At 33.7% G+C, this 14,259-nt stretch overlaps 1 protein-coding gene across 5 annotated transcripts; it reads left to right on the forward strand.

The window, feature by feature from the left end:
* The first annotated feature begins 1,549 nt into the window (after positions 1-1,549).
* LOC112498552 (cell division control protein 2 homolog 2-like) lies at positions 1,550-13,778 on the forward strand. 5 transcript variants are annotated; one of them, XM_025099585.2, is made up of 10 exons: positions 10,255-10,352; positions 10,704-10,765; positions 10,922-11,135; positions 11,229-11,346; positions 11,549-11,722; positions 12,047-12,207; positions 12,291-12,378; positions 12,473-12,532; positions 12,896-13,075; positions 13,520-13,778. In XM_025099585.2, exons 2-9 carry the CDS (start codon positions 10,711-10,713, stop codon positions 13,061-13,063), a joined length of 1,038 nt encoding a protein of 345 aa, XP_024955353.1. In that variant the 5' UTR covers positions 10,255-10,352; positions 10,704-10,710; the 3' UTR covers positions 13,064-13,075; positions 13,520-13,778. The 5 variants fall into 5 exon arrangements, with proteins under 5 accessions (XP_024955352.1, XP_052298979.1, XP_024955353.1 ...); XM_025099584.2 differs by lacking the exons at positions 10,255-10,352; positions 10,704-10,765; positions 10,922-11,135; ... (5 more) ...; positions 12,896-13,075; positions 13,520-13,778 and adding exons at positions 1,550-1,827; positions 2,093-2,306; positions 2,438-2,555; ... (4 more) ...; positions 4,798-4,884; positions 5,011-5,860; XM_052443019.1 differs by lacking the exons at positions 10,255-10,352; positions 10,704-10,765 and adding an exon at positions 2,050-2,163 and having other exon boundaries at positions 10,993-11,135.
* The last annotated feature ends 481 nt before the right edge of the window (positions 13,779-14,259 follow it).

A 14,259-nucleotide genomic window follows, 5' to 3' on the forward strand; every position in this document is an offset into this window, starting at 1 on the left:
TATGAAGAGCTTAATGCAAATATTCTGGTGAGTAAAAAGAGATGATTGCGCAAGACAATACAGATATAGAGGAGCCATAGTATCATATCGGTTCAATCATGTGTTAAGCCACTGGTGATGCAATAATCTTGTAATTCTATGTAGTCTTATCATTTAGAACAACATTACAACATTCAAAACAAAGATATTGAATGGTATAATTACAGAATCTAAAACTTCACAAGTTTTAAGATTTCTATTTTCTAGTAGCGATCCTGAAGTGTTTAGTTTAGTAAATATTTGTAACTATGGTTTCAAAATTAAAGTGATTTTATTCCACAATTGTTTGAGGAAAAACTTATATTATCCTTACTATTTTATTAAAATTATTGACGTCAGTAGTTATATTTACCAAATATTATCAACTTTTTGTACTACAGCTCACACAACACCACCTTACCAAATAGAGCCTTAATGCGTTTAAATAACAATAGGTAGCTGAGTAAATTTAAACCTTGATCATCATGTATCCGAATAAACAAAATGACCATTTACTACAAAGAGAATTTGATATCAAAATAATAAGATTATTCATGTAGTTAAAATATAATAGCAAGGATAATAATAATAAGAGCCACATAGTAGCCAATGACCAATAGTTGAATAGAAGACGAATAGACAATGGCGCGGCTATTAATTTGGGTTAAGATTTTCGGCCCCCCCCCCCCCCCCCTTCTCTTAATTCTAAAGGTGTGTTCCACAATCTATATTGCATTGTATTAAATTGTATTATATTAACGTTATACAATTTTTGGTGTGCTAAAATGGTGCATTATAATGCACCACAATACAGCTTCAAAAATTGTTAGGTAAGTAATAAATTATCATGAACAGTATTACAATACTATAAATATTATATTCCAAACAAATCATGAAGTGTATTATATAGTGCAGTCCAAAATCTCCCCCACATTAACTAGAGAAAACAACCACAATAAGACTATGATTTCAATTTTAAATCAGTCTTAATTATGTAGAAATATATATTTAAAAGGAGAAATGAGTACGCTGCGACTTGAATCCACTAGACAAGTCGTTGCGATTTAGAGATGGCAAATTTTTAAAAATATATATATTTATTATATGAAAATTTTTAAAAAGTGAAAAAAAGGTATAAGAAAAATATTTTATTGTTAATCTTTTATTCACACCAAGAATTTTTTTTTAATTTTTAGTACTTAAAATTTTTTTTTAATTACCTTTGATATGATTTATAATAAATATAAACAAAGCTGTATTTAAAAATAAAGTTAATATTGTAAAATTATAATAGCCGGGAGTGTTACTGACTATTCTAAAATAGTGAGAGAGTAAATAGTATATATTATTTTCAATAAGAAAAAACTGACAATCTCAAAAAAAAAAATGCTGAGAAAACTTCGTTACACTTGTTAATTTAACATAGAATTAATACTTGAATAATGATTTCAATATAAGTAAACTATTATACACAAGTACACAACACAATCTTTCTTTTTAGAATTTCGATTAAAGGACATCACATTTTCTTTTAATAAACTGAGACCGTCCCGATCCATGGCTGACGTGGACGGCCGAGATGCAATTGTAAGTTTTGGCGGGAATTTTCTGGTAGGAATAACAGAATGTGCTCACTCACAACAGTTCCATTTTATTTTTTTCTCTCAAAATTAAAGAAAGAAACTGAAACTGCTTCTCAATTCCTTCTAGAGAGACCCAGTGATCGATCAAACACTTTCTCTTTCTCTCACTAAATTGTTCTCTCCTTCAAGCCTCAAAATTCGTTCTACAGACCCACGATCTCTTCAGGTAATTCATTTCTCCTCTATTTAATTACTTTTCAATTTCAATAATTCCTTAATTCTTGTTTTCATTACTAAATTTGTCGACTGTTAAATTGATCATCAGTCATCTTGCGATTTTTTATTTCTTTTCTTGAAGGAAATTCTCAATGCATTAGTTGATCATTGATTCTGTTTTTTCTTTCTTTCTTTGTACACTTTCAGTTTTAAGTAAATTTCATATTTACTTCTTGCCCTTTTCTTTGTTTCTTGTCTCAATATTCTTGGATCAGAACAAATGGAGAAGGTGAAGGATTGGAACTACAAGGTTGTTGAAAAAATAGGACAAGGTGTCTTTGGTGAGGTGTGCAAGTGCCTCAATCGAGAAACTGGCCAGAAAGTAGCTATTAAGATGATTGCCATTCAGAATGAGGCTGACGGTGTCCCTAGCTATCTAATTGCTGGAGTCTCTCTTCTCAAGGAGTTGGAACATGACAATATTGTCAGGTATTTTTTTTTTTTTTGAATGAATGACAATATTGTCAGGTATTAATTCTTGGTAATTCCAGATTTTAATTGATTAGTCATGCTGTCATCAGATTTGTAGGAAGCATTGAGCATTCATAATTTGGATGCAGGTTACTGGATGTTCTGAACGGCAACAGATACTGGTATCTTGTCTTTGAATACCTAGACCTTGATCTGGGTTCCCTCATTAGAAAGCATACGATTACTTCTATTAGGCCCCTTGTAAAAGTAAGCAAGAATTAACTTCATGGTTCATTATGCCCAATGTTATTATTTTGAATCAGTTGCTTTTAAAGTTATAGAAGTCAATTATTCTATCAGAAAGCACTTGAATTTAAATTCTCTATCAAGAACTTTTATTTCGTGCGGTAGTTAGGATGCGCTGAATTTTCGATAGGAACCTTGATACTCATTCTTTTCATCCCTTTACAGACTATTCTGAGTCAAATTCTTGTTGGTTTGGCATACTATCATTCACATAACATACTGCACGGAGACTTGCAACCAAGCAATGTACTGATAGATCTTAAAAGCAAGAAAGTGAAACTTGCAGATTTTGGACTTACTACATCATTTGGAGTTCCTCATATAGAGTATTCTTACAATGTATTAATATTTACCTTTTACTCTTGCCTATCAGCTTCAAGTCTTTCAAGTCTTAGCTCGTCCATAATGTTCTATTTTCATTACTTTGAGAATGACATTTGCGGCATTTAGAATGCGGATATATCTCACTCAAGGTTGTTTTAGAAAATGAATTTTTGCCTTAGCATTATCTAATGAGAACTTTGGCTATAAGCTTTTCTTCTGTTTTTAGTAATGTATTGACTTTACTAGGTAGGTTAAATAAGTTAAAATGTTCATTATATCCCTTACCGAATAGCAGCACCAGATGTGTTTGACTTGCCAATTTGTCTTTTATGCATTCTCTGCAGGAAGTGGAATCCCCATATAAAGCACCTGAGTCTCGAATTTGTTCCTCTGTATACTCGACTCCACATGATGTGTGGGCTGTGGGTTGTATATTCGCGGAGATGGTATCTGGGAAGCCTCTATTCCCTTGTGGAAAGAAGGATCACTTGTCACTCATTGTTAGGTATTTTACACCTTGACAAACCACCTGGTTATGCCTTGCTTTCTTAGTATAATGCTTCTTACATAAAATTTCTGTTATGTAGGCTTTTCGGTAATCCAACCAAAGAAACTTGGCCTGGAGCTAATTATATAAGTGAACTTCTTCATTCACTTCCTCAATGCGAGCCTGCTGTAAGAAACCCTCTTGAATCCTTTGTTTGTTTTGAACTTTGTTTCAAGAAACTTGGAAGATGTGATCAATAATCTTTTCATCTGTTACTGGCAGGATTTGGCTGAAAAAACTCACGGTCTAGAACCATCTGGAGTTGAACTTCTTTCCGTAAGCACCAAATTTTATTTTTCTGGTTGATAAAGCTATTCTGCTTTATGGTGTGGCATTGATATGAGGGATATTTGTGGTTTCATAAGCACCAATAAGCTCTATTATAGGGATACACTTATACTGTACCACTTAAAGAACTTCATTCCTTTACTGTCTACAGGCAATTCTTGTTTAACAACTGACAAAGGATGTGCCTGTTTGAGTATGCCTGTTTGGGTATGCATGGGCATCTATCAAACAGTTACGTCTGAAAATTATTCAACTTAATAATCACAAGATATTCTGTCGCATAACCTAAAGGGCAATGGAATGGTAATTTGACTTTTTCTGACCAAGTTGTGCATTTTCTTACTCATACTTATGTATGTGTTTTCAACAGCAAATGCTCTGCTTGGATCCAGATCACAGAGTCACGGCTAATGATGCACTTCTGCATAGGTACCTCAGAGGTGCTGAGGACCTCAGAATTGCTGAGACTGAGTCGTTTGAATTACCTTCATCCAACAATCATGCTTTATTCAAAAAGTTTCTGAAGGGAGATTTTAAAGTGCCATGCTGGTAGTACTCTTCATTGACCTCCACTCAAGCAAGGACTAGCCCTTTTCCTTGTGCTTATTTGTGCTTCTGAATAAAATGCTGTGACTTGCTGCTAATTTGAAAATAGAAACTTTTAGCACATGCCCATCTATATGTTAAAACAGTACATGTGAACATATGTTGAAGCTGCTTCTATTTTCTCAGTTGTGGCATGCTTTTCCAGATCTGCTAATTGCTGCTTCTATGTTCCAAATTATGTTGTCTTGTTTTGGGTTATTTTCTGGAGCATTTGAAGGTAACAAAAATTTAACAAGTGATTTTGCTCAAGTGAATAAAAAAAATATGGCGAATGTTCCCAATTTGCTTAGAGCCTACGGCATTGGATATTTTTAGTATATAACCGTAAATTTTGACCTTAAATGGCTAGTGATGTATACATGTGAAGAATAACTTTTTATTTATTTATATTTTGACTACTTTTCAGATTAAAATTTCAAATATAATGGTCAAATATAGGTACACCGAAAGTGCTGATACTGTGCCCTCCGGCCTCCCTGCTGCAGTCAGAAATGATCAGAATCAAGATTTTGAAAAGGCATCCAGGTAGATTAGAAAAAAGTAGTAATTATCTTGAGCAAGAGTTTCTTTATCTATTATTTTCTTGGCGTTAACTGTACATTTGTGTTCATATCAAAGTGCTGTGTGTAATCCTTTTCTTTGTTGCTATAGATCTTCTCCTTCTTGCGATCAGGGAGTTTATTCCAGTCAAATGCATGATAAGGTTGAGGATTTTGAACTATTTATGCAGATTCACATTTCTGTAATCATATGTCCTGGAAGTACTTATTCCAGTACTGGAATATTTGCAGTATGAGTACAGGCGTGCAATTGCTAAAACTCGTGGTTCTTTGGTTCATAAGTGTCGTCACTATGAGACTGATCGGATTGTAGCAATTAAGAACATCAACTTTAAAGACCTATCTGAAGGAGTCCCAAGCTCAGTAATAAGAGAAGTCGCACTTTTGAAGAAGTTAGAGCATAAATATATTGTCAGGTGATTGACACTCCCTTCTTGTAGTTTCTGATATTTAAAGACACAAAATGAAGCCACGGTAATCCTTTTCATCGCACTATTAGTAGTTTATCATTTTGAAACTGTTTTGCACCTTTATGCAGTAGTTTGAAATATTGGGGTGACCAGGAGGGGTATCATTCTCAGGTTACCTAGAAACTTTACAAATACAATATCATCATGCTCGGATCATTGCATTCTGAGTTTATAATTGTCTAGTTTCCCTCTCTACTGCAGCCAAGGCAAATTATGTGAATGCTGTTGGTATTTTCTTCTTTGCAGCCTCCTTATACTGCTCGACTATGACTACTTTCCCTGTCATTGCACAATCTCTGCCGACTTTTGTTTTGTTGAATCTGATATGCTTGGATAGTTAGATTACTTTACGGCTAAATGCTTTCTGAATATAGTCTAGGATCAAATTTTATCATATGAAAGATTTATTTTGTTCATATATCCCATCAGCTCTATTAATCATCTCGAACTCGTCTAACCATGATATTTTGTCATTTGAATACTGAAAACCAGGCTACTGGATGTTCAAAGTGATGTGAAGAGTGCAAACCTGGTTTTTGAGTATGTCAACATCACCTTTTACAATGTCATCCAGCACTATCATCCCATAGATTTGCGTTTGATAAAAGTGGGTTGTACTTTGTTGCTTCTTAGATTGTTGTTTTCTTTCTTAAACTTTTAACATTTGTTCTTGTAGTGTTTCACCGCTGCATTAGAACATAGGATACATTCTCTTTCTAAGTTCTTATTTTACTTTTAATTAATCCGATAGCTTTTTTAAATGGAAATTTTCATTTTACTTAGGTACTGAAGCATCTAGTTTTACAAGCAAGTGCATAAAGCGGTTCTTGCTTCATATTTTCTTTAACGTTTACAAAAACATACAAGTGCACGTAGGGGCGTATGAAAATTTAAGACTATGGACCCGTTGATTATCTTTTGGATTTTACCTACTAAAAGGTTAATACATCATCTGTTTGCAGAAGTTCCTTTATTGCATCCTCAGTGGCATATCCTACTGTCATGCTCACAAAATCCTCCATCGAGATTTGACACCCACGAACCTGCTGGTAGATACTAAGAATAAAATAGTAAAGATTGCTGATTTTGGGATGGCCATGGAAGTTGATGCTCCTTTTGACGCACACACTACTGAGGTATCTTGGAAAACTTTGTTTTTCTTTTTTTAGTTTCTGTTGTCTTCCTATGCCTAATTAATAGCTTCAATAATTGTTATCTTGCCATTGGATTTTTCTGTCATGGTAATCAACCATGATGCATTGTTTTAACCCAGAAGTGCTTGATGATGTATAACTATATTTTCAAAATCCAAATCGCTACTTATTAGAAATTGCTGTGCATTCGAAAGTAGAACGTAGTGACGCAAATTGTATGGAGGCCTTCATTGACCCACAGATTAGAGTTAAAAAATGGAAGTGATATTTTTCTGACAAATTAATTTCAAATGTTTACACATTTGCCTTCTCTGTTTTTGTTTGGAACTTTGTGCATTCATTAGCAGACGTTTTACAGCTTATTTATAACACTTGCGTCAGTATGTTACTACAAGGAACTCAAATGAATATTTGCACAATGTACTTCTAGATGACGCATACTGTCAACGATTATGATGCTTTGAGCACATATTTGCAGGTGCTAACTCTGTATTATAGAGCCCCTGAATTCCTCCTTGGCAGGACCAATTACTCTGCTGCAATTGATATGTGGGCCGTGGGCTGTATATTTGCTGAGATGTGAAAGGGAAGCGTCTGTTCGGTGGACTGGTTAAATATGATGTATTGCATGGAATTTTCAGGTGCTATACTTCTTGCTTCATCTATTTATCTTTGTTTAGCTCCTTCTTAACTGCTGTACTAATTGTATTCAGTTTACTCAATGTAGTTACTTTGGCATGCCGGGTGCAGATACCTTGCCGGAGGTGACTTTGATATCTGATCACTACTGGGTAATAAAACTTTCTGAGGCGGTTATGTCGTGTAATGTTTAATAAGATATTTTTTATCATCTTATTTTCTTAGCTCCATTGCAGCGTAAGCCTATTGACAAGCTGAACTTGGCAGAAGAGCTCACCAGGCTTGAACCAGATGGTTTGGATCTTCTTTTTGTAAGTTTAGACCTTCTTTTCACTGAATGTTGTTGCAATGACATGCACTTTTCGGCATGTATTCAAATCTGTTTGAATCAGAAGAACTTTTGCTGCATATATTGATCTGCCTTTAAGCATATAACCTTGGAGTTGACATATGGGTTTTTAGTTTTTGTCCAAATGATTTCATTGTGTACATCATTTTCTATTATTTACTTACGCTTGATCTTTTTTTTTTTTTCTTCTGGGAAAATGAACTGTTTACAGAGAATGCTTTCTCTGAACCCGACCACAAGAATCGCTGCCGAGAGTGCACTTAATCATCCGTACTTCAAGGGCAAGGGCACTCGCACTTCTCCTTTATCATCTCCTGAGCAGTGAAATATTTCTTGTAAAACAAATCATGTATATACTTTCACTTTTTAAACATCTTCAGTGATGGAATCGTTACTCTCATTTTTACAATTCCTTTGCCGACAAGTACGTACCTATTGGATTCTTGTCATGTGTTAGGGTAATAGAAACAGCGTACAGAGAGTACTCATAAACTTTCACCCATATGTCTCCTTAATATCAATATGAATTATTGTCTGCTGTTTAGTCCAGTATCCTCATAAGGAAGCTTGATGATGGAGTAAAACAAACAAGTTCGTTTGTACGTTATACACTCTTTTAAATGTAAAAAAAGCCATCGCTTAAATCATTCAAATTAATTAACTTTATTTACTCGTGCTTTTTTAAGTGTCCATTTGATAAGGTCTATTTAATTATGATAAGTGCTTATTTAATTTCATAAAATATTTTCAAATTTTTTGTTGTTAGTTGTATTTTTAGTAGAGGTTTTAAAGATTAAATAAATTATTTTACGTATACTTGAGCTTTTGCGAGCAAAGGTTTGAAAAGCTTTTCTAAAATGTTAAAATGTCTAAAATATTATTTACTTATTTCATTATCTTATTTCATTCTTTTCATAACATAACTTTAAATAACTTTGACTATTAAGATAATTCTCTATTTCTTAATAAAAGCTCTCATTAACTGTTAAACAACTAATTTTTTTTTTTTTTTTAGTAAAAGTTCAACTTGTAAATATCCTAAATAAGCTCTATTTGAAAAGTTATACAAAATGGAGCCTAAGTATCCTAAGTAAGTATGTTGAAATAATTTCAAAATAATTGATGTCTTATTGTAAAGACATGAAATAATTTCAAAATAATTGATGTCTTATTGTAAAGACATGTCCAACTAATGACACTTTATAAAAGAGATATCTTTTCACTTAAGGATGCATCCTTTCATGGTGGCATGTCATCTGAAAATGCATCATTTTATGGTGGCATGTCATTTGAAGATGCATTCTTTCATAGCGGCATTTCATTTGAAATGACAATGGTCCTGTTTGGACCATTGATTAAAATCAAATTTAAATTCAATGGCCATGAATGAAGGGGTATTAAGAAAAATGACAACTCAAATGGAGTTTTACTAGCATATCTATAAATAGAAGTCATGCTTAGGCTACTTGGACATGGAAATAATGATTCTACACCACTCATTTATCAGCCTAATGGATCTCATCATATAACAACTATTTTTATGCATCAAATATCCAATATACGCTTACTATGAGAACGACATATTGATTTTTAGAAGACTTGTAATATTCAAAAGTATCTAGGTTTGCTTTCATTAATGCACAATGCAGGCAAACAAATAAGTGTTTCGTTGTATCCTAAAGGCATATTTGCTTAAACCATATGCATTACTCAATTGGTGATGATACATAATGTCTTAAGAAAAACAATATTTATAATGTTCCTTAAAATATGCTTTAATTTTTTATAATTTACCTGTAACTATTATTTTATTTATATCTATAGAGTGGTACGCACATTACTTCATAAAACAAATTCCACCATTATTATTGCTATTTTCTACATTTGCCACTTCCCACAAATGTATATCCTCACCAAAGTAAGCATAGTTTTGTAAAGATTTCTTAAATAATTTTGTTATCTTTATTTTACTTTGCATTACAAAAAAAAATAAAATAAAGCATCTAGTCACATCGATCTTATTCCATAATCAATACGCCACAATAATTTCTTATTTATTTTTAAAAAAAAAAACTAAAGCAATTTGTTTTCAAAAAATTTTTCAGTTATATAGTCTAATGACAACTAAATTCCTTCTCTACTCATACGTGCAGATTCAAACTCCTCCACTCAAAAGAAGTCAGCTGAATTAACTATCACCTATGCAATCAATTAATTGCCAAGAAAAATTTGTTTGTTAATTCAACATAGTTAGCGACTTAAGATTGGTAGAAGCATAATTATATTATAAGTAAACTATTAAATGTAATATAATAATATAGCACATTGTTAAAAATAAACCAGAAATAAAGAGAGTATAAAGTATTGAACAATAAACAAAGCGCGGAAGAAATCACTTGTACATAGGCTTCGGATTTTATCGTTAATTTGTTATTGAATGAGTCGAATGAATGCTATTTTACAGGAAGATATTGGGGTGGGATTATTATCCGTAATTATTATAAATTACAAAACTAGATAAATATAATAATTATCTACTCCCGATAAATATGAAGATTTTATATTGTTATTATCCGTGGACATTTATTTACTTACAACAAACAAACGTCGCATGATCATTTAATTGTTGCTGACGTGGACGGCCGAGATGCAATTGTAAGTTTTGGCGGGAAATTTGGGGTATCAGTAACAGAATGTGCACGGCTCGCCCAAATGAGCACGTACGAAAACATCAGTTTCATTTTATTTATTTTTTTCCCTCTCAAAATTATAAGAAAGCCGCTGCTTCTTAATTCTCTTTACAGATCCACGATCTCTTCAGGTAACTAATTTCTCTTTTTTATTATAACTATTATTATTACTTAATTTGTCAAGTGATAATTTGATCACCATTCATATCTGAGCTTGAAAGTTTCATCCACTGATTCCAATAATTTTAATACGATTTCTTAATTCTTTTCTTGAAACAAAATTTTTAATGAATTATTCTCAATGCAATTTAGATGATCATTGATTCTGTTTTCTTTTTCTTTCTCTCTTATGTATTTGAGCATTCTACAGAGGAATTTAATTTGTGAATCATTTCTCTCTATAATTTCAATCTGTGAGTTATTCAGATGGGCTTCCTTTAGTGTTAAGTAAATTGATTACATGTTATATATTCTTGGATCAGAACAAATATGAAAAAGGTGAAGGATTGTTGCTACAAGGTAGTTAAGAAAACAAATGGCTCAGGTACTTTCTCTTTCTCTCAACCAAATTGTTCTCTTCAACTCTCAATTCTCTGCGGATCAACAATCTCAACTAAATTGTACACTTTCATTTTTAAGTAAGTTTCACATTTACTTTTTGCCCTTTTCTTGCTTTCTTGGCTCAATATTTTTGGATCAGAACAAATGGAAAAGGTGAAGGATTGGAACTACAAGGTTGTTGAAAAAATAGGACAAGGAGTCTTTGGTGAGGTGTACAAGTGCCTTAATCTGGAAACTGGCAAGAAAGTAGCTATTAAGATGATTAACATTCAGAATGAGCCTGAAGGTGTCCCTAGCTATCTAATCTCTGGAGTCTCTCTTCTCAAGGAGTTGGAACATGACAATATTGTCAGGTATTAACTCTTGCTGATTACAGATTTTAATTTATTATTCATGCGGTCATCAGATTTGTAGGAACACATTGTACATCGACAATTTTGCTACAGGTTGCTGGATGTTCTGACCAGTGGCAGATATGTGTATCTTGTCTTTGAGTACCTAGACCTGGATCTGGGTTCCTTCATCAGAAAGCATACGGCTACTTCTATTAGGCCCCATATAAAAGTAAGCAACAATTAACTTTCTGGTTCATTACGTCCAATGTTATTATTTTGAATTAGTTGCATTTAAAGTTAGGGAACTCAATTGTTCTATCAGAAAGCTCTCGAATTTAAGTTCTCCATCTAGAACTTTTATTTCATGTTTTAGTTAGGATGCTCTGAATTTTTTACAGAACCTTGATATTCATTCTTTTCTTCCTTTGCAGACTATTCTGAGTCAAATTCTGGTTGGTTTGGCATACTATCATTCACATAACATACTGCACGGAGACTTGCAACCAAGCAATGTACTGATAGATCTTAAAAGCAAGAAAGTGAAACTTGCAGATTTTGGACTTACTACATCATTCGGAGTTCCTCATATAGAGTATTCTTACAATGTATTAATATTTACCTTTTGCTCTCACCTATCAGCTTCAAGTCTTTCAAGTCTTAGCTCGTCCATAATATTATATTTCGATTACTTTGAGAATGACATTTATGGCATTTAGGATGCAGATCTATCTCACTCAAATTTAGAAAATGAATTTTTGCCTTGGCATTATCTAATGAGAACTTTGGCTATAAGCTTTTCTTCTGTTTTTAGCAATGTATTGACTTTACTAGGTAGGTTAAATAAGTTAAAATGTTCATTATATCCCTCACCGAATAGCTGCACCAGATGTGTTCGACTTGCCAATTTGCCTTTAATGCATTATCTGCAGGAGGTGGGATCCCCATATAAAGCACCTGAGTCTCGAATTCGTTCCTCCGTATACTCTACTCCACATGATGTGTGGGCTGTGGGTTGTATATTCGCTGAGATGGTGTCTGGGAATCCTCTATTTCCTTGCGGAAAGAAGGATCACTTGTCACTCATCGTTAGGTATTTTACAGCCTTGACAAACTACCTGGTTTTGCCTTGCTTTCTTAGTATAATGCTTCTTACATAAAATTTCTGTTATATAGTCTTTTCGGGAAACCAACCAAAGAAACTTGGCCTGGAGCTAATTATATAAGTGAACTTCTTCATTCACACCCTCAATGCATGCCTGCAGTAAGAAATCCTCTGGAATCCTTTCTCTGTTTTGAATTTTGTTTCAAGATACTTGGAAGATATGATCAATAATCTTTTCATCTGTTACTGGCAGGATTTGGCTGAACAACTTCTTGGTCTCGGACTAGAACCACCTGGAGTTGAACTTCTTTCCGTAAGCACCAAAATTTTATTTTTCTGGTTGATAAAGCTAATCTGCCTTGTAGTGTGGCTTATATACGAGTGATTTTTGGGGTTTTATAACTAACAATAATCTCTATTATGGGGATACACCTATATTGTGCCAATTAAAGAACATCATTCTTTTACTGTCTACCGACAGTACTTGGTTACCAACTGACAAAGGATGTGCCTGTTTGAGTATGCATGGGCCTCTATCAACAGCCAACTATGAAAATTAGTCATCTTAATAATCACAAGATATTCCGTAGCACAACTTAAAAGGGCAAAGGAATGGTAATTTGACTTCTTCTGACAGTGTTGTGCATTTCTTTACTTATGTTTGTGGTTTCAACAGCAAATGCTCTACTTGGATCCAGATCTCAGAGTTACGGCTAATGGTGCGCTTCTGCATAGGTACCTCAGACATGCTGAGGACATCAGAATTGCTGAGACTGTTCCGTTAAAATTACCTTCATCCAACAAACCGTCCTTCAGTCAAAAAGTTTCTGAAGGGAGATTCTAAAACGCAATCCTGGTAGTATTCTTTGTTGACCTCCATTCAAGCATGGCCTAGCCCTTTTCCAGAGTTTGTTTGTGCTTTCTTAATAAAATGCTGTGACTTGCCTGCTAATTTGCACGTAGAAACTTTTCGCATGTGCCATCTCTATGTTAAAACAGAATATGTGAACATAGTTTGAAGCTGCTTCTATTCTGTGTTCCAAATTATCCTGTCTTCTTTTGGGTTATTTTCTGTAGCATTTGAAGGTAGCAAAAATTTGACAAGTGGTTTTGCTCAAGTGAATAGAACAAAATATGACGAATGTTCCCAATTTCCGTAGAGCTTACGGCACTGCATATTTTTAGTAAATAAAAGTAAATTTTGACCTTAAATGGCTAATGATGTATGTGTCAAGAACAACTTTTTATTTTTTTTTGAATTTTTTCAAAATAACATTTTAAATATAATGGTCAAATATAGGTACACCAAAAGTGCCAATACTGTGCCCTCCAGCCACCCTGCTGTGGTCAGAAAGGTTCAGAAGCGAGATTTTAAAGTGGCATCCTGGTAAATTAGAAAAAAGTTGTATCCCGGTAAATTAGAAAAATGTAGTAATTATCTTGAGGAAGAGTTTCTTTCTCTGTTATTTTCTTGGCACTAGCTGTACATTTGTGTTCATATCGAAGTGCTGTGCGCAACCCTTTGCTTTTTGCCATAAATCTTCTCCTTCTGGTGATCAGAGAGTTTATTCCAGTCAAATGCATGATAAGGTAGAGGATTTTGAACTATATATGCAGTTTCACATTTCCGTAATCATATGTCCTGGATGTACAGATTCCAGTGCTGGAATATTTGCAGCATGAGTGCAAGTGTGTAATCGCTAAAACTTGTGGTGCTGTGGTCCATAAGTGTCGTCACTATGAGACTGATCGGATTGTAGCAATTAAGAACATCAACTTTAAAGCCCCATCTGAAGCAGTCCCAAGCTCAGTAATAAGAGAAGTCGGACTTTTAACGAAGTTAGAGCATAAATATATTGTCAGGTGACTGACACTCTTTGTAGTTTCTGAAATTTAGGGACACAAAATGAAGCCACGACAATATTAATAGTTGATTATTTTGACACCGTTTAGCACCTTAATGCAAGAGTAGTTTGAATTATTGGGTTGACCAGAAGGGGTATCGGTCTCAGATTTACCAAGAAAATTTACAAATACAAT

Source organism: Citrus sinensis, chromosome 6 (assembly GCF_022201045.2).
Source record: "Citrus sinensis cultivar Valencia sweet orange chromosome 6, DVS_A1.0, whole genome shotgun sequence".
Taxonomy (NCBI): domain Eukaryota; kingdom Viridiplantae; phylum Streptophyta; class Magnoliopsida; order Sapindales; family Rutaceae; genus Citrus; species Citrus sinensis.